At 41.2% G+C, this 22866-nt stretch overlaps 2 protein-coding genes across 2 annotated transcripts in view; one reads left to right on the top strand and one right to left on the bottom strand.

Annotated features, from left to right (window-relative positions):
• dpep1 (dipeptidase 1) overlaps positions 1–684 on the top strand; it is an 8988-nt gene extending 8304 nt beyond the window's left edge. Inside the window, exon 10 of the mRNA XM_061742072.1 lies at positions 163–684. Within this exon, the coding sequence (XP_061598056.1) occupies positions 163–339 (177 nt within the window). The 3' untranslated portion in view covers positions 340–684. The remainder of the gene's footprint in view (positions 1–162) is intronic.
• slc22a31 (solute carrier family 22 member 31) lies at positions 158–22866 on the bottom strand. The gene is made up of 9 exons (XM_061742056.1): positions 22410–22866; positions 13601–13704; positions 13341–13495; positions 9159–9327; positions 8431–8576; positions 4752–4860; positions 4352–4566; positions 2758–2869; positions 158–2663 (listed from the first exon to the last, which is right to left on the bottom strand). Exons 1-9 carry the CDS (start codon positions 22833–22835, stop codon positions 2216–2218), a joined length of 1884 nt encoding a protein of 627 aa, XP_061598040.1. The 5' UTR covers positions 22836–22866; the 3' UTR covers positions 158–2215.

The raw sequence follows: 22866 nt of genomic DNA, 5'->3' as shown, positions 1-22866 counted from the left end.
TTTTGGCTGAAAATATGTTAAACATGAATCTGGCAGAGCAGAGATCAATCAGAAGAAAAACAAACCGACATTCAGCGATGGACTCGGTACTGGGGTGAAAGTTTTTAGTTTTTTTTACCTTGATAGTACAGTATAAAGACACCTGTGCTTTCTGTGTTTCAGGTCAGTGGAACTTTGAATAACCGGCCCCCTGATGATGTTCCTATCCCGTATGAGGAGGTGCAGAACCCCTGCAGGACGAGCTTTGGTTACAGAAATGCTGGAGCCGTCCATTCCCTCAGCACACTGGTCCTCCTGCTCGCGCTGGCTCTCCAGGCTGGTTTCACTTTAACACCTTAGTAGACGCGTCATCTGTACAGCTGTTGGATAGCAAGATCCATAAACCTTATATACAATGTAAAACCTTAAGATTTTCCGTCAAGTGTAAATGATTTATTTCAGTTGTACTGAATTGCACATGTAACTCACCATAAAAATGACCTTGAAGAACTTGAACAGTAGTTGTCATAGTTTATTCAAACCAGAGTCAATGACTGTTTCCATCCACCAATACAACAATGTTGTTTAACAATAAACAGTTAAAGCAGACTGCAGTGGGCAAATATTAAAGATGATGATATGGTTTGTACTGTAAGAGGTTGTTCTCAGATTTTTACTTTGTCAAATAAAGAAAATAATACAGTCCCATACGTGTAATCGTTGTACAAGCAATACTCCTGAATCTTAGCACAGACATTGTCACAGAAAAACGCTCAATATTTGTGAGTTAGGCTCCATCTAGTGTTCTCACCAGGGTACTACAACAACTGTGTGTCTAAAAAAGCTTCAAGTTTCCACATAAGGAGGTGTCTATTTTGTTGTGAGGTGACAAATAAACTCAACAGTTCTTTCTAAAAAGGTTTTCACTTGACAATAACAGATACTGCAGATATAAAAAAGTATACCTAATAAGTATAAGACTGCAGAACCTTGAGTACAAAAGCACCTTTGTTCGTTGAAGGTAAAATGATCAATTCTGACAAGTACGGTGCATAAGCATAATTATTACAAGTCTTATTCTTTTCTTCTTAATTTATAGTATTTTAACAGCCTTAAGGGTGACCTAAAACTGCTGGTCTCCACAAAAATGTAAACAAACATCGCTGTTTAGCATCAAACAAATTAAATATGTAACACCCTTTGGTAACAGTTGGTCCTCAAAGTCTGAAGCATTCAGGTTTCAGTGGTACGAGTTGTTGTTCTTTTTTGGTTAAAATGTCTGTTAATTCATCTTCTTTCAGGGTTTAACTAGAACATCAACATTTTTAAAAGTTTTAGGATGTAAACTGAGTGTTTCATGGCATTGGAAACTCATCAGCCTTAGAGCAAACTCATTTGTCGTTCAGCACACATAATGCCAGTATTTTGTTGGATGCTTGCACTTACAAGGCCTGTTGGTGGAACAAAGAACCATCATCAATGCTAATGAAATACATTTTCTCTGGGAGAATACCAGCAACGGTGCATCACCTGGCACCTTCCTGTGAACTTCACAGTAACAGTCTGAAGCAGCTTTGTGTTTTTTCCTGGAAATCCTCTGGTTCTGCAGCGCTGAAACGCTGATGCTGATGCTGAGGACCAGACTGAAGGAAAATGGCCTCATCACTGACACGGGATGGGGCTGCTGCTCATGACTGAGAATTAATCTGGTGGGACTTGTTTGGCGACGTATCACGAGCGCCCCCTAGAATTGAGCAGTGTGACTTTAAGTGCCAAAGTTACCACCGATATAATTTATGGGGATGCCCCACGTAAGAATAAACAGTACAGTAGATCTTACAATTACACAGGAACCGTATTCGCTTTTACAAAAGTGTGAATGAAGATGAAGCTTCAAAGGCACTTTACCTGCATCCGTGTTGGGGGAAAAAAACAACACCACACACACACACACACACGCACGCACACACGCACGCACACACGCACGCACACACGCACGCACACACGCACGCACGCACACGCACAAGCACACACGCAGAACAGAACAAGAGACTGTTGTAGAAAACAGTTTGAGCCTTTGCTTTAAAGTGCGCTGCATTTTGGCTCAGGTTAGTCCCTCAGCTGACTTATGAACAGCTGGTGATGATATTTAAATGACGGCTTATCACACACTGTCGGAGGTATCTTTGAAAGGAGGAAGGATAATCTGAGCCTGTATAGAGAAGGATAAAGACCGTTATGATGTGACCTCTTGCTGTGTCTCATTCTCTTGCTCCTGCGAGTCGCTGTCTGACAGCAGCAGCGTGGGAAGAGTTGGTGTAACGATCCTGTAGGGCAAACTGTCTTTAGTCAACATCTTCCTTGTGGCAGAAACCAGACGGGAATAGTTATCAGGGGTGTATTCTGACAACGGAGAGCGTGTGCACAACAAAGGCAGGTTGTCCCTGTCGGGCCGGGACAAGAACAGAGCCGGCCGTCGCTGGCTTTCCCCATCTTTCAGAGAGTCCGGAAGGGACTTGCGTTTGCTCTCAGGTAGGAGCATAATGCAGAGAACAGAGAGAACGGCGAAGGAGGCGAAGATGACGTGGTGCAGGAAGTAGCCGTCATTATCCTGGAGCTCCATGAGGGAGGAGGCGGCCGTGCCGATGCAGCCCGCAGCCAGCACCAGGCCGAGGCAGCCGCCACTGACAGGAACAGGGAGAACTCACATCAGTTGGATTATTATTGAAAATAGATGTTCATATAGTAACCAAAAAACTCAAGATCATAGCCACTCACCGAACCACAGTTGGCATCACCTCGCAGGCAAAGAAGGTACTGAGCATGGCGAGAGCCTGGGAGAACAGCAACCCCACGACAGAGAGCACCAACACCAGGCCCACTTTCAGGTCTGACACACAGAAACGAAAATAATCTCAACTTGATGCGGTTTCTGTGACTCAACTGAGTTAAAAAAAAAAAAAAGATCCTGATTTTTCAGGTTGGTCTTAGTCAGTCCTGTGCATTGCTCCCTCTACCAACCCCGGGAGGCCTACACTGAGCTCGTCAGATTTGTTTTGGATGTTTCTGATATAAAAGTTTTCAGAAACCACAAAGCTGTTATCTGGGTCATTTACTCAGATAAAGCTGAAGTGAAGATAGCGGAGCTGTTTTATGGTTCCGCGTTAAATCGACGCAGAGCCTACGGCGTAGGTTACGCGGCGACGCGCACCGTACCCTACGCCGTGGGCTCTGCGTCGATTTAACGCGAACCCATAAACTCCGGAGGCAGAAATCTCTAAATTTTCGGAGCAAATTTCTTAACAGGCGTAGCTACAACTGTTAGATTTCATCTATTAAACCAACATCTTCCTAAATTATTTATTTCAGCCAGCGTAATTCTCAACAGAGCTGCAGGTTTCTCTCCCGGGACGCAGCAGCTTGACCCGGCGGACACGTCTATTCTCGGGCTCTGAGCTGCTGCTGTGCCCCGGGGCCGGCGGCTCTTCTCATCTCCGAAAACGTCGAGTCAAATTTCTTAACAGGCGTTATTTGGATAAACTGAGCCCAGGTTGGGGATCTTAGCGGTTACTTTTACACCTGAAAAAATATTAAAACTTAATAAAGTGCCATATTAACAGCGCTACAGCTGAAATTAAAACAGCTTTTGGCTCTCTGCTTCCTGATCAGGTTAGGGATGAAAACGAGGGGGAGTAGGAGAAATGGGACAGGCACCTGGGCCATGTGCCCTAGATTTCAAGTGCCCTAAAATCTCCCCCTTCTTTTTTAGGGGGTAGGGAAGAAAAGAAGGGCGAGTGAAGAAAAGAAGGACGAGTGAAGGAGAATTGGGATTGGATCCTCCCCATCCCATCTGGCGCCCCGGCTGGCCAGCAGGGGCAGTAGAGCCCAGGACTGCTGCATGTTTTTATGAGGGTAGAGAACATTAGCTACCCAAGGGAACACGGGGAGAACATGCAAACTCCACACAGAAAGGCCCTTTCACCAATCCCACCCAGGGTGTGGGCGCTGAAGTCGTGGGGGAAGTAAAGATGCCCTCAGCACCCACAGCGTCCCCGGCGAGAATTCATTCCAGGACCAAAGCCAGAGCTAAACGCGGAAGGGTGAGCTGTGACCGGCCTCTGATGTACCGGCCCTTTGCATTATGAGCGAGGTAGACTGAAAGTTCACAGTAGCACATCTATTGTTTTTTTTTTTTTAATTATAAATGGCAAATTGTGCAGTTGTTTTCATCCTGCATTTTGCCCAAAATCAATAGATAATAATCAATCAATCAGTAATCAATACACACTAGTAATGTAGAATATGGTTGTAAAACAGAGTCACTAGAGAGTGAAACCTTGCAGTAAAGCATAAATGTTGGAGGTTAGCGTACAGCGTGTGAGGGCCAGCAGCAGCAGTGATGACAGTCCAGTGAGGATGGCAGACAGCAACAGGATTCCCCGTCGACCAAAGTGATTGACGGACAGACAGATAAAGATGCAGGCCAGTGCTCCCGTTACCACTCGCAGGAAGTAGCTGAAGTAGAAGTTGGTGGAGTAACTGTGCAGGTTTTTGGTGAAACAGTACTGGATGCCTGTTCCTATGAATCTGCAGTGAAGAGGAGAGAAAGACGGACATTTAGACAAAAAGCTGCAACATGGTAAAAAACAACACGTCCTCTTCTGATCTTTCTGCATCTCATCTCTGTATTGATCAATTAATGAGGGGAGAGAGATTTTATTGACGTGATTTCATGGAAATATTTCGAAGTTCCCTCATGGAACAAAACTCACAGAGTGAAGCTGAGAATTAGGCAGTTCTTCCAGATGACACGAGTCCGACGCAGCTCCAGGACTGAATAATATCTGGGTTTAGAGTCTTCTCTGTATGCTGAATTCATCTCTATAAAAGAGAAACGTTTGATACAGGAATCAATCAACGATTCCAGAACATGTATTCAAATCAAAGCATCAGTAATACATAGCAGTATGAAGAACAATTCTAGACATCGCCAGTCTTTTCTGTTTTACCTTAAAAACATTTCTTCAGCTTCACACCCAAACATCATTGCACCACTCACTACACTGTACTTGTTTTGATCGTCTTTTTTCTGTAGATGGGAGGATATCTTACTAAATGTTTATGCCGTGCTGTCTGGAATACTTTTACTTTACACTCCTAAGGATTAGTCATATAAATCTTGACATTGCCAAACTACCCGGGAGTGGATATCTCTGCGAATTCAACCCCAATGTCAGTTTATCCAAGGTTCAGACAAACTTAAAAAAAAGCATAAAGCAAAAGCTACATCTCAGATTGTAACAGTTGATGTGTTAACTAATGCCTGAAAGTTAATAACTGCATGATTAAAAATAGATTCAATAAGTATGAATTAGTTTAGTTTGTAAAGTTGAATCTGAACAAACTAAAATACTTCTGGAACAATGTGCTTTGGATATAAATGTGAAGAGGAGGTTTTTGGGCGTAATGCACTGTGATGACGTCAGGCAGCTAAAGCTTGTGATGAAGCTGGGATCAACAGCTGGCTACGATAAACGCACCGGCACAGAGCGGAAAACCGTTTGCTGACACCAAAACTCTGCTTGGCTAGATGCAAGAACCGCAAGTCAGAGAATATTAAGACTTTCCTTTTGAGGGAAAACCCTGTTATGTGTTTTCTTTGAGAACTGTGGTTCTCTATATTGATTCAGAGTACACTTAACAGATGTTTGATATTGAAAAAGACATGATGTCTCTGTGTGTGGTGAAAAGCAAATCATGACTTGAAACGGTTTCAAAGCAGAACCAGCTCCTAACTAGTTCCAGCACCAGCTCAACACCAGCCCCAGTTTCACGTTAGTGAAAGAAGTCAACCCAAAAGAAATGCTATGGTGAGAGACGTGCATCAACCATTCCCCTAAACTGAAGCAATATCTTAAAGAAGCCTGTGTTTAAATCCATCGTGATGGAGGCTGATGATGCTATAAAGAAAACCACTGGTTCAAGTTCTGGCTGACATAATAAGCTGTTGAACCATCGCGTCTAATCGATATGTTCACACACTGCTCCTCCATGTTGGCTTCGATTTTGTTCAATAAGTATCAGCTGTCTAATACATTGTGTGTTGTTCGTCTATTCAGTTCACTCTAAATGTACGCAGCCAATTCACAACAAAGCCAAATCAGAGCAGTATACAAAGTAAAATACTTAACTTTATAAAGTTAAACATGAGCCAGTTAAGTCCAAATTATAAACCAATCCATAACCAAAAATCCAAAATTGAGATTTCATGAAATGCAAATTCATTCAAAAACAGCCGAGCTAAAGAACCCAACAGACTGCATTGATTCTTAACTTCGGTTTAAATAAACAAAACTGGACTAAATGACAGGAAAGAGACAATGATCGCACATACATACAGAAGACTATCCCAAACTATAACATTAATCAAAGAATAAAGTTTTAAAACTTTAAGAATGTTAAATTATATCCTGAATTTAAGAGGATGGGTATCTGATTAATTCAATATATCTGGGAACATATTTAATTTTAAGATATTATTTGAATAGCAATATCGTTTTAAGACAATATTTTAAATTGACAAGTTCAAAGCGAGACTGGTGGATGTTTAACATCATGGGTTACAAATGCTCCTTTTCTGCCTTTCGGAAGGTTCATAATATCCTGTTTGTCATGCGATCAATACATGTACACCGGCAATTCAACCAGTTTTTAGGCTGTATAGATGTCATTCACTGCTTAATTTACAGATTAAGAGCGCACATCTAACATCTAACAAACCCAGAGTCATAATCACAGTGAAATGATCGTTATGGTCCTTAATCAATATGATTAGGAATACAAATTGCATGGGATCTTTAAAGGTGACCTATTATGGCATTTAATGTATATTTTAAACAGGCCTTGAATGTCTTAAAAACAATCTAAAGCTTGTTTTTTCTACATAAATCAGAAATCCAGCCTGTGGGCCCTGTCACTAGTTTTACCGCTTCTAACCTCTTTTTCTGCGCCTCATTTTTAGGGAAGGGGGGGGTATGATAATGAGGCTCTGTGCTGATTGGCTCCCTGAATGACGTGTAGCAGGGGAGGAGCATAAACCTCGCTCCGCCAGAGCAGCCCGAGCCTGTAAATTATCACAACACTGAATGTTCACAAATGGCAACTTTATTGTTAAAAAAATAAAATATGAGTTGTATATAAATAACATTTATGCACTATTTAAGCCGGATCTACCCGGCGGATGCTGAACGCTGGCCCCGGAGCCACGCCGGGCGCCTGTGATGCGCGCTGCTGGAGCCGCGCGCATCACCGCGCGCATCACCGCGGCTTTAACGGGGGAATCTGAGCGGTTCCGACCGGCCGGGGCCGCAGGAACCGGCCTGGACTGGTAGCAGGGACTCCCGGGGACCGACCAGCGGAATTTCAGCCGGATCTGCCCGGCGGATGCTGCGCGACGGGCGCTGCAACTCCACGGCGGGCGCACAGATGCGCTCCGGAGCGCATCCGCTCCGCTGCGCATCCGCGGCACATCGCCCGTTACTGGGGATCAAACCGACAGATTTGCCTGAAAATCTCGGAGGGTGAAGCTGGTCCGACCTGGGACAGACCCCCGAGGACCCAGCTCCCAAACCACCCGGGAACCTGGATGATTTAACCTGGATCCGCGGCGCCGTCCGACTGGCTGAAGGATGGACCGCTCCAGCAGCGGAGAGAGCTGGTTGTGGGCGTGGTTTCAGCAGCGGAGGCTGAACCTATGGAAATGAGCGCCTATGGTGACGTCACCATAGGCGCAGATTCAGAATGGCTCAAAAAAGGGTCACGTGACACTGGGGACTCAGTCCGGCGGGGGTCACAGACCTTGCAGAAATTCATGGTATTTTGTCTCCCCTGTGCTGGCAGGGTGAGGGGAGACCACTTTATATATGTTAAAACAAGAAAAAACGTGTTTTTCATAATAGGTCCCCTTTAAAGAAAACAAGGCCAACAGGTTGTTTTTTTTAGTCAATCAGATCTGATGTGTATTTGCTACTTAAGGTTGTTCCTTAATGTTCCCGTAGCATCGCCCCTCCTCTCTGTTGTTGTGTCCCATGGTCCTGTGTGTATAGCAACCGCACGTTTTGAGATAATACAAGCTATGAATGCAGCCCGGTGTCCGGTGTCCTCCTTTAATGGTTGTACCCTTGAAATAAAGGTAGTACACAACAGGATCCAATACAAAAGACTTAAAACAACTTTAATCATGCTGTCAACTTTGAGCCTGACACTGCTGTTGGGAAACAGGTTGTAACATGAGAAACGTGTAACCACAAGATAAACCATCCTGTTCTGCATACTTTTATCCTGAGATGCACTCTATGACTTGGGATTGTTTTTTTTACTATTCTGATGAAAAAAACTAAACAAAAAAAAAAAACAAAGTGTGTGTTCATGTAAAGCTCATGACGTGCGCACCTGCGAGCAGAGTTTCACCGGGGTAGATGTCGTCTTTCAAGGAAACACCATTTCTGGCTGCAAATTCCTGGAGGCTCCTCTTGGCCTGAGGAATCTGATCTGTGGCCATCAGCCAGCGCGGAGACTCAGGAAACACGGAGCCACAGCTGGGAAAAACAACTCTGTTATCTCTCAGACAGAACATATCTCAAGCATTTCCTATAGTACGTACAGAGCAAAAAAGTGATTACAAAAGATATTTTTCCCTGTAGATTTTAGTTCAGTAAAGGATTAAACTGGAAGGGTTAAAGACATAATAAACTTACAGCATTATCATTATTAGTGGACGGCTACTATGACCTTTATAAAAACCCAATATAGCTGGACCCTTTGTTCTGGAGTTCATCAATACCTCAGAACTGATTTGTCCAGAACTGGTGCCACTTTAGCAAAAGTGCTAAATGCCCATCTCTGTTGCCTTGTCCCTCATTGTACGTTTTTATTTATTTCATTTTATTTAAAATAAGTCTCACGTAATAGTTGTGAGAGTGAGAGGTGGAGAGGTGATTTCCAGGTGAGATTTATTGACTTAGACCTGTAATTACATGCTGATGGAAATGTGTTTCCTGGAAGGAGTAAACCAGCTCCAAACTGATGACACAGCAAACGTGTCAAATCATGCGTTTGTAAAAACCAAAACAAACAAACGGCAGGTTCAGCTGAGTTCCACAAACTGCAGCCTGACTCACCACCAGTAGGAGAGCAGCAGCAGCAGAGGTAAAGTAGTCACGGCCTGGAGAATGGGCCAATCACGACACAAGATGGCGAAGCCTGGCAGCAGCACCTCCGCGGCCATGACGAAGAAGCCCCCGACCATCGCAACCATGAGACGGTGAGGAGGGTCACACAGCTCCAGCCCTGAGACAGCCATGACACACACACACACACTCACCAAAGCTGAAGGAGAACAAATACACTCGTGTAGAGCCGATACGTTTCCGGAGATAACACAAAAATCACACGCTCAAGTCATTTGCATGTTTAAAAACATTAGAATTTGCTTGACCCATGATAAATTTAAAGGTTTATATGCAATCTCTCAGAACAAAAAATACATTTTTGTTGCTGTTTACAAAAAAAGCAACACTGTCTTCTCATATAAATGTTAAATTTGCACTGTAGCATGCAATAGTTTGGGCAACCAAAGTTTCCATTGATAGTTCAGTGAGTGAATGGATAAAGTTGAAAACGTATTATTGTAGGGCCTGGAGCAAAATATTAGACACTGCATGGTTGATACAGAGCAACACTCCCTCCAGTTAGTAAGTAAAGACTAAAGATTATCAATATTTTTGACAGATACAGTCATTCAGCTCTGGTTTTGTAATTATTGGAAATGGATTGCAGTTCAGTGACATCATTTCGCCGTCTTCAACAGGCTGTTCGTCTGATTTTTGATAAAGTTTACAATAGAAAATCTTCTGCTTTGACCTCCTGAGATGGTCCACTGTGAATTTTAGTACAGTGTTTATTTAATTAATATTTTTCCTCACAAAAGCCATTGTTTTATGATCTCCAGCTTTTTATAGGAAGAAATGTAATTTGAACATTATCCAACCAAATCTTTTACCTTCTCTATCTGATTATTTTTTTTATTATTTTGTGCCAGTGACCACAAGACAAGCCCCAAACATGATGAACCTACTCTCCTGTTTTACAGGTATCCTGAAACCAGTCTTCTACAAACCTGCTGCCTTGTTTAAAGATCATTGATAACTCAGCTTGACCTCCACTGTTGGTTACACGACCACATGAGAAACGGCTCCCTGAAAATACCCCGTCTTCAGACAGGCTAGTCCTGCTTCTGATCACTGTTGTCACAAAAAAGCATCCACTTCTGCTGCTGATTGTCGTCATTTTTGCTTTTATCTGCAGAGGATTACCATGTCATTAAAGAAAACTGATTCATAGACAAATATCAAATCATAGAAGGCCATCTTTGGTTGACCCCCATAGAAAAAAGCATCTGCAACAGAAACATTCATAATCAATAAAAAGAAAAAAAAAAAAGCTGCCAAAAAGCTCTTCCCCAAGTGAACTTGTTTAGGAGACAGTCAGTTGCATGTTTCTGCTGAACTTTAAACATCCTTCCTTTCCAGCTCCAACCCTCTTCATGCCTCCTTCCTGCCGGTGCGAGGTGGCTGGGGATGGGTGGGCCACTTCCTGCTCACATCCCTGCCTTCACCCCGGCCCCGTTATTGTTTTTCTGCTGTTTATGGAGAAACAGTGCTGGAAAGACATTTCAAGACCCTTTCCCCTCAAACTGTCACCACGCCAACCCAAATGTCAGCTTCAACTCAGAAAAATCTGGACCCAATCAAGCCGAGATCTTGGAGGAATGTGGGAGTATCTCAAAAAAGAAAAATGCGTGCCTCAAAGACGGTACCGCTGTAACGCTCCACCATCTCTGATATCTGCCAAGGAGCTTTACTCATGCTGCCTTAGATACATTAATGCATTTAAAATCCAAAGGGTTCAAGCTTTGGTATGAAAGGATGAAAAGTGTTTTGGCGTGGCATCAGTTGAATTTACTCACAAGATTTCTCAAATTTTAGTCCATGCATATTATGAAAAAGTGCTATAATAGATCCTTATCCCATCCTACATGCATTAGTAAGTTTTTTACCAAGAACCTAAATGTCGCTATTGACATTAAGTGCTGTTGCATCAGGAGAAAAAACAACTCTTCCTGCAACAGAAGTTTGTAAATGCACACTAACAAAAGGCCGTGACCTGTGAACAGAACAGTATACAGAGCTACGTTTAAGGTTAAAGTGTTTACAAAACAATCCCACTGAGTACGCAGGTGGTTCAAACATGATTTGGGCTTCTGGCTGCACGTAGCATAGGCAACATGTCAGTAGCAGGGAGAAGCAGAGCTCGATTAAATGTCAGCAAATTGTGGAAGTAAGAACCACGTCCCCTGTGGAAAATGAGCTCAAGATGAAAGCAAGTAACATCTCTGCAGACCCCTCACACCCAGGACACAGTCTGGTTGAACTCCTGCCCTCTGGACGGCGCTACAGATCACTGTACGCCAAAACCTCCAGACTCAGAGACAGTTTCTTCCTCAAAACTGTTGCTCTGATGAACTCTCATCACTCAAGAGTCTCAGTAATCAATCAATCACTGTGCAATAATAATAATAATCATAATAACCACAATCATATGCTGTAACAATGCCCCTTTCAATAACCATGTCAAGCTCATACTGCTGCACCTTTCACTTTTTTTTTTTTTTTTTTTTTTTTTAAATTGTATATATGTTAATAAGAGCAATTTGTCTATTTACTGTACAGTGAGCGAAATAACCAGAGTCAAATTCCCTGTCTGGCATGTTCAAACTTGGCCAATAAACCTGATTCTGATAGGAGGGTCATTTCTACAACAGATAACTGACTTTAAGTCGTCATACCCTTCACAGTCATCTCTAAACTAGGAATGTTTAACAGGAAGATGAAAGACGAACTAATAATCTTCCAGCCATTAATCAAAAACTCTTATCACTAAAAAGGTACCCAGAAGTTTACCCTAGGGCTTTTTCCTTTTGTGCTATTGTAAAAAAAAAAAAAAAAAAAAAAAAAAAAGTAAAATTGAACTCTGTTTCACTGTCCAGATTTAGCAAGAAATCCCTCTAAAACTTTTTCAGCAATCAAACTTGTTTTATGATTCCAGTGGAAAGCTCCATGTTTCTGACTTCATTTAGAGTTGTAAAGTCTTGTAGGACTTGTTAACACAACTGCATTCAATCATGAGCAGACCCAAGAATACATCTCCTGAACAGCAGCGGTATGTCTTTGGTCTTAATACAGTTAATTGTCCGTTGGTGGATATAATCTGATAAAAGTAATTAAATTATTTGTAACGTTGTCAGTCTTTGAACGATGCAAGCTGCACAGATAGCATCCATGTTACCAAGCACACTACAGCCGATACTCTGATATCGTGTGGGTCTATTTCTGTAGTTTCTCTTTCCACAATACAGAATTTAAAGATGCATAAAAATGAGCTGAAAAACAGCACCCCTCGTGAATGACGTTACATTTATTAGAACGTTTGCAAGAAATAAATATGAAGCACAGCAGCACCGTTATCTTCAGAAGGTAAAACTGACTTTGAGCAGACTTTAGTTCCTGTGACATCAGCACAAAAGTATCAGGGCTGAGTTTAGTTGTTTGTGTCCCCAGAAGTGAAGATAAAGATAACACACGGGAATGATTTCTAATTCGCTTATTTATGGACTTGACAGGATTTTCTCGTATCTTTTGCTGATTAGACGGTTCACCAGCACAGTGCACAAGTGTGTTGTACACATTAATTTATCTTTTTATATTATCTCACATTCTGAATGCTTTATTCTTTTTTTTTTGCTTGTTTTCCTCAACTTGAAGCATTAAAAGCAGTGAAAACAGTGTGACAGCACTGGATTACATGCTAAGAGTCACAAGGCCGTGATTTATCACTATAACACAAGGCAACCTTTAAAGATGTTTTTTAAGAGGGTAAAGACACACATCAAAGTGATCAAGTCAAACATGCAACAGCTGGAAAATAAGAGACTTTAATAAGAGTTTGAAAGCATGAGGACTCAGTAGTCCGTCTCTATTGGATATAGTCTGGAGATCATGTGCCTCTTATTATTCATCCACCGGCCTCTCATTTTGCACATTTTTTTCTTTTAAAATGTGATTTTGGTTGCATCTTATTGCATTAATCTAAAAATTTCTTTAACAATTTAATGACTAAAATACACCAGAATGAAAGCGCAGACATCCTGACGTGGTTTCTAAACTAGAACAACTGAGTCACAATTCGTTGTTCAGTCCAACCACCAAAAGAAGCTGCAGGGAGCTTCCCTGTGGGACACTTACTGGTTATGTACGAGGACACGAACACACCGGCCAGCATGCAGCCCTGACACAGACGGAGCAGCGTGAACATCACCACGCTGCTGGACAGACACACGGCCACCCCGAACAGGCTGGATAAACTGATGGAGAGGAGGAAGCTTCGCCGTCGACCCAGCCTGAATAAGACAAAAAAAAAATGTTTAAGTGACACAATACATGGCTTTTAATATATGTTCATATACAGTATATACATATTAAACTGCTGCTGGGTTTTCACGTACCAGTCACACAATGTACCAAGAAAGATGTATCCCACAATCCATCCTGTCATGAAGCAGATATGCTGAACAGGGACTTTCCAGTATTGGTGGCAGACCAGGTCCCACTGCAGGGCAGACAAACAAACCAACTAAAGCTGAGAGAAAAAGTCCAAAAAGGTCCAGAGCTGCAATGTTTTGAAAAGGCAGATGGAGTTTTACTCTGACAGCAGGAGAAGTTGATGACTGATATGTAAAGCCGATGCGTTGTTTTTAAATCATTAAATATATCAAACAGGGGAACGTAAATGCACATTTGTTTAATGATAATGGCTGGTCTTTATGTTCCAAAGAAAAAAAATAAAAAAGAAGCATAATCTTTATAAATGTAGGCGTTTCCCAGCAACCACTGTGACGAGGGAGTCTGCCCTGCAGACGCACCTCCTTTCATTCTTTCTTTAATCAGTCTTGTCAAATAGTCTCAGATGGATTTTCTCAAAATCTCAAACAATCGACCCATCTAGGCAGGGCAAGTTTATTTGTATAGCACATTCATGTACAAGCCAATTCTAAATCCTTTACATAAAAAAAATGCATCAAAAAGTAAGAGTTTAAAAGCAGAAAGAAAAGAAAAAAAGGACAGACATCTACTTGGCTGGTTCAACCTTTCATCTCCAAAAAAAAGAGCACTGCCCTTTGATAAGATTTGAAAACAGACAGATTTCCGGAAACAACTCTCTCAAATTTTCCAGAGATATTCAAAAGAGGGGAATCTGGGAATGTGAATGTTTAACATTTGTCTGGGGAGCTTTTGCAGACATTGTTAGCAAACTGACTAGTCAAATCTGCTGATCGCTGACGGAGATTCAAATGTGTGATATTCAAATGTTACATAAACAGTAATCACGGAGCCTCGTCCTCCATTCAGCACGCACCTTTAAATAAACACAGCGATTCCCATAGAGTACATTTGTGTCCTGCATCCTCTGTGCTTTAGTAATAATCCCTTCAAACTACCCTATTCAGTTCCAGCTGTGAAATCGCTTCTCAAATACCGAAGTGACTAAATATCAGCTATGAAAAAGATATCTGGTAACAAATGTCTGGCTAATTTTCATTTACTTAGATGTTAAATGGAAGTAGGACCTTTGGTAAAATATATCAAATAACATAAGACTATGATTTTCAAGAGTAATGCTTCAGCTTTTGCCTAATTATTGTCTGTACCCTGTAAAATTGTGCTGCTCCTGTCGTGGCCAAAACATTTTACGTTGTATAACTAAAAACGGTAAAATTGATTTTTTTTTTTTTTTCTAACAAACAGAATAAACTGATTAGCACAGGATCAATACACTGACGTCCTCGTGGACTGTCAAGGTCCAATGACTCCTATTGAATTTATTAATCAATAAGAAAATGTTTTGGGTTTTATTTAGTTCTAAAAACTATTTTCAGTTGTGGATTGATACATATTTAATATTTGTGTTAATTGTAATGAATGTTGCTCAATTTCTCGCATTCTGAATCTCTGACAACATTTACTGACAAATAAAAGCAATCAGATCCATATTTATCTCATTCTAACAAATCATATATTAAATAATATTCATATTTTAGCATCTCATATCACATCATCCCAAAGCAACAATAGTTCTCCATCAGGAATGAAAGAAATAAAAAAAACTATCTTGGAGTAGCTCAGAAAACAGCTACAATAACTTAAGAATAACAGTAAACGTCACACAACCACTAAGCAGCGGGTGTAAATCATGTGGATAGCACACTTTGTTTCAACATAATTTCTGTGAGCAAACTTAAGAAAAAAAAGCACATGAACAAATTGTCACCATTCGCGCTGCATTCATCTGTGTGCAACATGCAGAGCATGTGAACAGCGACAGAGATCTGTGTGAGGAAGCAAGAATGTAGATCATGTTGTTCCTTATTGAATTAAAGTGCCTGCTGACAGCATTATTACATTATAACAAGGCGGTGCTCAAAGTTGCCAGCAGCTCTGCCCGTGACTGTTACCAGTCCCTGCTTGCTGAAAAATTCTTCCCTACTTCCCTCTCACATCATCCTGTTTCTTTTAGTTTACTGAATTGTGAAATGTACTGAACTAAAGCATTTCAAAAGGCACATTTGCTTATTTAACAACAAAACTGACAGCAATTATATGCAATAATGGTGAGAATTAATTGGAATTGAAGTGAAAAAGTGATAAAAAGAAATAATTACCTTAATTAAAGAGACACTGGCATTTCTGTGTGTTGAAACACCTTTTTATCAGTTTACTGGAAAATACTAAGGTTTTTAGTCTTAAATATGTGTTAAATTTGTTCAACAAACAGATTTAACATATATCTAAAGGGGCAGGCTGCGAGAAAATTCTTTTGATTTCGACGTTTACGCCGTCTGACCAAAAGGAAAAAGACAGCCAGCCACCTGGATTAACTAAACAAACACCCAGGATCTTCCCACTGGAAAAGTACTGCAGTGATAAATTTGTTCCAGTTGGCAGAATGTCTTTTATAAAACCCCAACTGATGGAGTTAAGAGCTTCTCAGTCCGTTAGAAGACACATCCAGAGGTTTTTGGAAAAAAAAATGCCATTTCATTTTTAAAAAGTGTCAAATTATTGGTCTACATCAAGCAAACAACCAGAGACTGACACAAACTGGGCAAAGAAGTAAATATTAAGACGTATTAAAAACCGAGGAGGTTCGTCTTCAATTTAGAAACAGTCAAAGAAAGATCAATTCTAATCAACGAAGATGAACACTACAGCGAAATAAATGTTTAAAGCAAAAGTATGTGCATTTTCACTTTGATGATACAAAATAAATAAATTCATTTGAAAAATGAACTCCAGAGCAATGCAGATGGGTCATGGGGCTTGATGGGGCCATATTCATGTTTACAGCCGACCATGCAAACCCACGAGGGAAGTATTATGAGCTGGGCCTGCCTCAGTTGGTTCCCTTTACTCTCACAAGTTGATTTTAAACACTTGGCAGAAAACAAAAAAACAGAACAGAACAGCCGCCACGCAGGACAAGAGTCTGAGCTGACTTCTATCAGCCACATTTTTACCAAATATAAAATAAACCGGCTTTAAAAGTGCTGCAATTACTATTTTCAAAATTGTTTTTTAAATGGAAACATACTATACATAATATGGTTAGTTATCAGCATAAGCCAGAATCTGATGGTATGAGGGTGAATCAGTGCTCAACTCGTGACTTGCATGTACCTGAAGGCAACACAGATGCAAACACTTATATAGTGATTTGGAAAGACCCGTGTCTTAAAGTGACATTTGTTCCCGAGAGGGCCCGGATTATTTCAACAGGACAATGCCGGACCTCATCCTGCATGATTTACAACAGCAGTCCAGGCTTGTCCTTTACTGAAAGTGTTTGGTGCATCGTGAAGAGGAGAATCAGATGACAACTTCTGTAAAATTCATTTAAACCATGTATCTCAAATATATACGGTGAAATGTTGCTCGTATTCTATAACTTCTGCCTCATTCACTTCTTTCAAGAGTGTAACAATATAAACTACAGCAACCAGAGAAGATGGGAAATATACACACGGTTTGTTTTTTTTAAACAGACATACCATATATACATGTATATATACATGCCATATCTGAGCTACTGTAGAAACGTGGCAGACTTAATGACAGAAGACAGAAATAACTACTGAAACAGAAACCCAATGATTATTTTCATGCAACACCAACATGGTTGTTCACTCTATAACTGCTTTTAGGTCATCCTCAGTGTGACACACTGGAACTTTGAAATTAAATTCATGTGGTTTTTATGGTGCTTACCGTTACAGGGTATTAGCTACTGAGTGTTTTTAGGCAAAGTTAGAGTGAATCAAATTTTCCATCAGCACACAGTGAACTTTTCAAGTGACCTCTGGAAGTCTGGTGTTTTGTTTTTCCACAGCTGGTAAGCAGGGGCCGACTACAAGCTCAGGAAGAGCTGGAAGAGTTATGGCCTGCATAAGTGCGAGGAGGGGGAAAAAACAAAAAAACAAAAAAAAAAAAAAAAAATCTAGCCAACGTCACCAAGTTAAAAAGACCGAGGACTGCTTCCAATATCAAATACCTTAGGAAAAACAAAGAACAAAGACACAGTGTGGTACCAGTTTGTTGCACAGGACAACCAATCTCAAACATCTGTTTTTGCCTGATGTTCGTTTTCACACCACTGTACTCTGACGTTTTCCCATTGTTTCAGTTTTCCTTTGTCCTTGCAAATGACATCACGCGCAGAGGAAGCAATCGCTGGAGATGGAGGTGTTCAAGGCCTCAGGAAGTAAAGATGCTTCAGACCTCCCAATGGTACAGTTTATTACAATAGGAGAACAAACTGAGGACAATTACCTCAAATGACTTTCCTAGTCTGGTTCTCCCCTGTGCTGCCAACACAAATGAGATCCTGGAGTGTTTTGATCTTCTTTGCAAGACAATGTACTCAAACAAACACTGTTTTAGCATATGTCACTTATCAGTGAGAGGTAACAGAAATGTTTTGGGTAGAGCCTGATGTCAATATTTGCAGACTGGGATGGAGCATCAAGTAGAACAACGGAAAAAAGACGGCGGCTTGTTTAAACGTGTTACACAACAAGACACAGAGTGAGCGCAGTTGCACACAAGAAACAGCAGTCCTGCACAAACCCCACGACCTTTTATTCTCTCACCACTCCTTGAGTTCAATACTCAAAGGGTGCATATCGTGGAAAAGAAAAAAATACTTTTTCTGTGCTACAAAACATATGTGTGTGTGTTTGGAAAGTATATCAAAAACTCTGACAAAACACTAACTTGTAACTTTGTTTTGGACCACCTCAGCCTGAAAATCTCTCATTCAGGGAGCTGTTCAGACCTGCAGGGCTCTGTGACCTCACTGACCCAGACCAGAGTATAATTATCCAGCCTCCACTTTTCTGTACTAAAGTAACATCACGGGACATTCGCTGAGAAACGTTACATTCCTCTGATGTAGGTACAGGTGTAAACATGTAAGATGATGTCAAACCTACTGCCAAGAAAAGGGGTTGGAGTTAAGTGGATGACCCCACACTCAAAAACCAGCGACAATAACAAGCAGCTGTTTGATGAAAGGACATCTGTTGTATCACATGTGTGATATTTTTATAAGAAAATGTTACTGACATTTGTTGGGACGTCGGTCAGATTGTGTCAAGTTTAAAATGAACGAATAAAAATACAGTCATCCCGTCATTCCAGTAAAGTCAGGATTCATGAGATAATTTTTGTCCACAAGCCCAACTTGGCATTTAACTGAGCGCCAAGCAGCTGATTAATGGGAGTGGAAATGATTTCGGACATGAACAAAGACATTGTGGTTGAATTTGAGTGAATACTGACTGAACTCGGGAAGCAGACGTAGAGAGGAAAATGAAGCATTCCTGCAACCATCTTCCAGCAGGACTGAACAACTTAATTAGAGGAGTTACACAACCGGGAAGAAAAAAAACAAACTCTGAGGAGTGCAGCTTAATAAGAAAAGGATATGGACTCAAACCCAAAAAAATTCCTGGGGGTCCATATTGATGAGTTTGTCAACTTTAAATGCCAAATTGATCATCTGACAAAGAAGTTATCAAAATATGTTGGTCTATTCTACAAGCTGAGACATTCTCTTCCATTATCTGCTTTAATTACTATGTACAAAACTCTTTTTGAACCTCATTTGAGTTACTGTAATATCATATGGTCGAACACTTTTACCAGTTACCTTCTAAAACTTGAGCGTCTACAAATGAAAGTCATACGTGCCATGTCTTGGACTGCTATAAATACTCTCACTCGCCCACTTTTCTATCGCCGTGGTCTTCTAAGACTTACTGAATTCAATCTCTTCCATAATGCTTGCATAATGTTTGAAGTTGTACATGGTCTAAACCCCAGACTGATGGGCCTGCTCCCTATCTGCCCCCCCCCCGGCACCAACACCAAACCAGGAACAAACACCTCATAACAGGTAAACAACGGCGTTTACATTGCACTGGTATGGGTGTTGCCTGCAGGGCCTCAGATCTGGAACAGACTTGATGGCCATCTGAAGATGCTGTGTTCTCTCTCCATTTTTAAAAGAAATCTAAAAGTAAATTTACTGTCTACATATTTATAAAATACCCTTGCTACATGACGGATATTTGGGGATAACTGTATGAATGATTGTATGTATTTGTATGTTTGATTGTATTGTATTGTAATGTCTATTGTTTCCATATTCCCAACGGGTACCAAATTGCACTGTAATTAGGGCCCGAGCACTTACAGTGAGAAGGCCCTATTGTATCTGTAGGAGTTGTTCTCGTTCTCGTTTTTCTGACGCAAGCCAGGCCTAGGGAAAAATGTGATATTTCATGGTTTGCATTAACGGGCGTGGCAAAATGGCTCAACAGCGCCCCCTAGAAAACTTTGTGCCTCAAGCCCCACAATACGGTCTGACGTACATGCACGAAAATCGTTACACACCTGTATCATGTCGCAACTTAAAGAAAAGTCTCTTGGCGCCATGGCTGAAAACCGAACAGGAAGTCGGCCATTTTGAATTCATTTTGTAATTTTGGCGCAATTTATGGCACTTCTTCGGCCGTTAATTCAGCCCGAACCGTAACGTGCCCCCAAGTGTGTTATACATCAAAATGTGCGTCTCCATCCTGCGACAACACGCATTACTTTTCTCAGTAAAATAGCATTACCGTGGCGACGATAGACGCCAAAAAGCATGCCCCCCCCCCCTTTCATCTGATTGGTCGATATTTGATAGTCCCTATTTTCTGCCATAACTTTTAAATGGTTTGACATAGAGAGTCGTGGGTGGTGTCATCGGACTTAGTTTTGAGAACTTGACCTTCATTGGCCTGAATTAGCCTCGCCCCTTCTTCTGACTGGTAGATATCTGATAGTCCCTATTCTCTGCCACATTTTTTGAATGGTTTGACATAAAGAGCATGGGTGGTCATCAGACTTAGTTTTGAGTCCTTGATTTTCATGGGTGAAAATTGCACACAAGGGCCCGTTCATCGCTGCTTGCAGCTTTAATTTTCATTTTTTCCTTCATGAACCTTGGGCCCCCTCCCAAAAGCTTTCAATAGCTTACTTTGGGGGACCCATTCATACATGCCAACGGACCATTATAGATGTCTGATTGGTCTCAATTGTATACGTTCATTTTAATGGCTATGTATGAATAAACTAAACTTGAAACATGCAAATAAGTCCATCTTTCAGCTCACCCACAGACCAGTGTCAAGTAACGAAGTACAAATACTTTGTTACCTTAAGTAGAAATTTTGGTTATCTATACTTCACTGGAGTAATTATTTTTGAGACGACTTTTTACTTTTACTCCTTACATTTTCACCCAATTATCTGTACTTTTTACTCCTTACATTTTAAAAACAACCTCGTTACTCTATTTCATTTCGGCCTTTTAAAAAAAACTATCCAGTTAAATTGCTCCATCCGGATAGAGTGAATTTGGTTGTGGTTGTTTCAGATGTTCTTGTCCAGTTTTGTTCTTACATCCGTTCCCTCAGATTCCTGCAACTAAATTTGGAGGTACATTCCAATAAAGGTTAGGATAAATGATAACATGCCTCTGAAGTTTGACTTTTTGCACCATTACAATACTTATAGGCAACCAGTCATCATATCTTCTGCTCTCTGAAACACATGTTAATGCTCAATAGTACACATATATGGTTCTTTAATATATTTACATTATACTAAGATGCATTCATTTTCAATGGCTTTTGTCCTTAATGGCTTTTATCCCCCTTACATTACTTTTACTTTTATACTTTAAGTAGTTTTGAAACCAGTACTTCTATACTTTTACTTGAGTAAAAAACTTGAGTTGATACTTCAACTTCTACAGGAGTATTTCTAAACTCTAGTATCTATACTTCTATCTGAGTAATGAATGTGAATACTTTTGACAGCTCTGCCCACAGAGTGGGGAGGGTAAACTCAAGCCTGAATTATGGCCTGCGTTAAGTCGACGCAGAGCCTACGCCTAGGGCAGGGGTCGGCAACCCGCGGCTCCAGAGCCGCATGCGGCTCTTTAGCGCCGCCCTAGTGGCTCCTGGAGCTTTTTCAAAAATGTTTGAGCTTTTTTTTTTTCCTTTTTCTTTTTTTTTCCTTTTTTTCTTGTTTTTTTTCTTTTTTCCCTTTTTTTTCTTTTTTTTCCTCTTTTTTTCTTCCTTTTTCCTTTCCTTTTTAATCTTCACATTTCGACTTTTTTCTCAACATTTCGATGTTTTTCTCAACATTTAGACTTTTGTTGAAATTTTGACTTTTTTCTCGAAATTTTGACTTTTTTCTCAAGATTGTACTTCAACATTAATCTTGACATTTCTACTTTTTTTCTCAACATTTCGATTTTTTTATCAACATTTCGACTTTTTTCTCGACATTTAGACTTTTTTCTCAAGATTGTACTTCAACATTAATCTTGACATTTCTACTTTTTTCTCAACATTTCTACTTTTTTCTCAAGATTGTACTTCAACTTAAATCTTGACATTTCTACTTTTTTCTCGAAGTGCATAATAAAAAAAAAAAAATCTTCCCCCATTTATAACTAATATAGAAACATGCAGCATGTGTTGTCTTCATTCTAAGGCTTATAAAAGACTTTTCATTTTTTGCGGCTCCAGACACATTTGTTTTTTGTTTTTGGTCCAATATGGCTCTTTCAACATTTTGGGTTGCCGACCCCTGGCCTGGGGGTACGGCGTAGGCTCTGCGTCTTCAGGCGCGTCGGTCTCTTACCTGGGTGACAAAGTTGCTGGTCAGCCCCGCCACGCTGGAGTAGTCCCACCCTCGGGTGCAGGGCACCCTCTCCCGGGGCCCCCTCCCCGACAGGTCGGACGTGTTTGGGGGGTATTTGAAGAGCTCGCAGTGGCTGAGCCCGGCCCCGCTGACCCAGGGGATGGTGAGGTTCAGGTATCCCTGCAGGGAGAAGTTGCTGAGCAGGAAGGCTGCGGGCAGCAGCGCCGGGTCCGGCTGGCAGTGGTACGTGTCCGGCTTCAGAGTGTAGAACACGTCGCTGAACAGGTTGAGCATGGCGGCGAAGGTGGGGAACCAGCTGAACACGACCACGGTCCGGTTGTACCGGCCGTAAGCGCCGGCGTGGGGGAAGATCTTGGTCTCGTAGTCCATCAGGAGCCGGGAGTCCTCGGCTGCTGCTGCGGCCATCACGCAGCTGTGCGCGCTCCCGACGGGGACG

This window comes from Cololabis saira, chromosome 2 (genome assembly GCF_033807715.1).
Source record: "Cololabis saira isolate AMF1-May2022 chromosome 2, fColSai1.1, whole genome shotgun sequence".
Taxonomy (NCBI): domain Eukaryota; kingdom Metazoa; phylum Chordata; class Actinopteri; order Beloniformes; family Belonidae; genus Cololabis; species Cololabis saira.
This window is presented reverse-complemented; position numbering and strand designations above follow the sequence as displayed.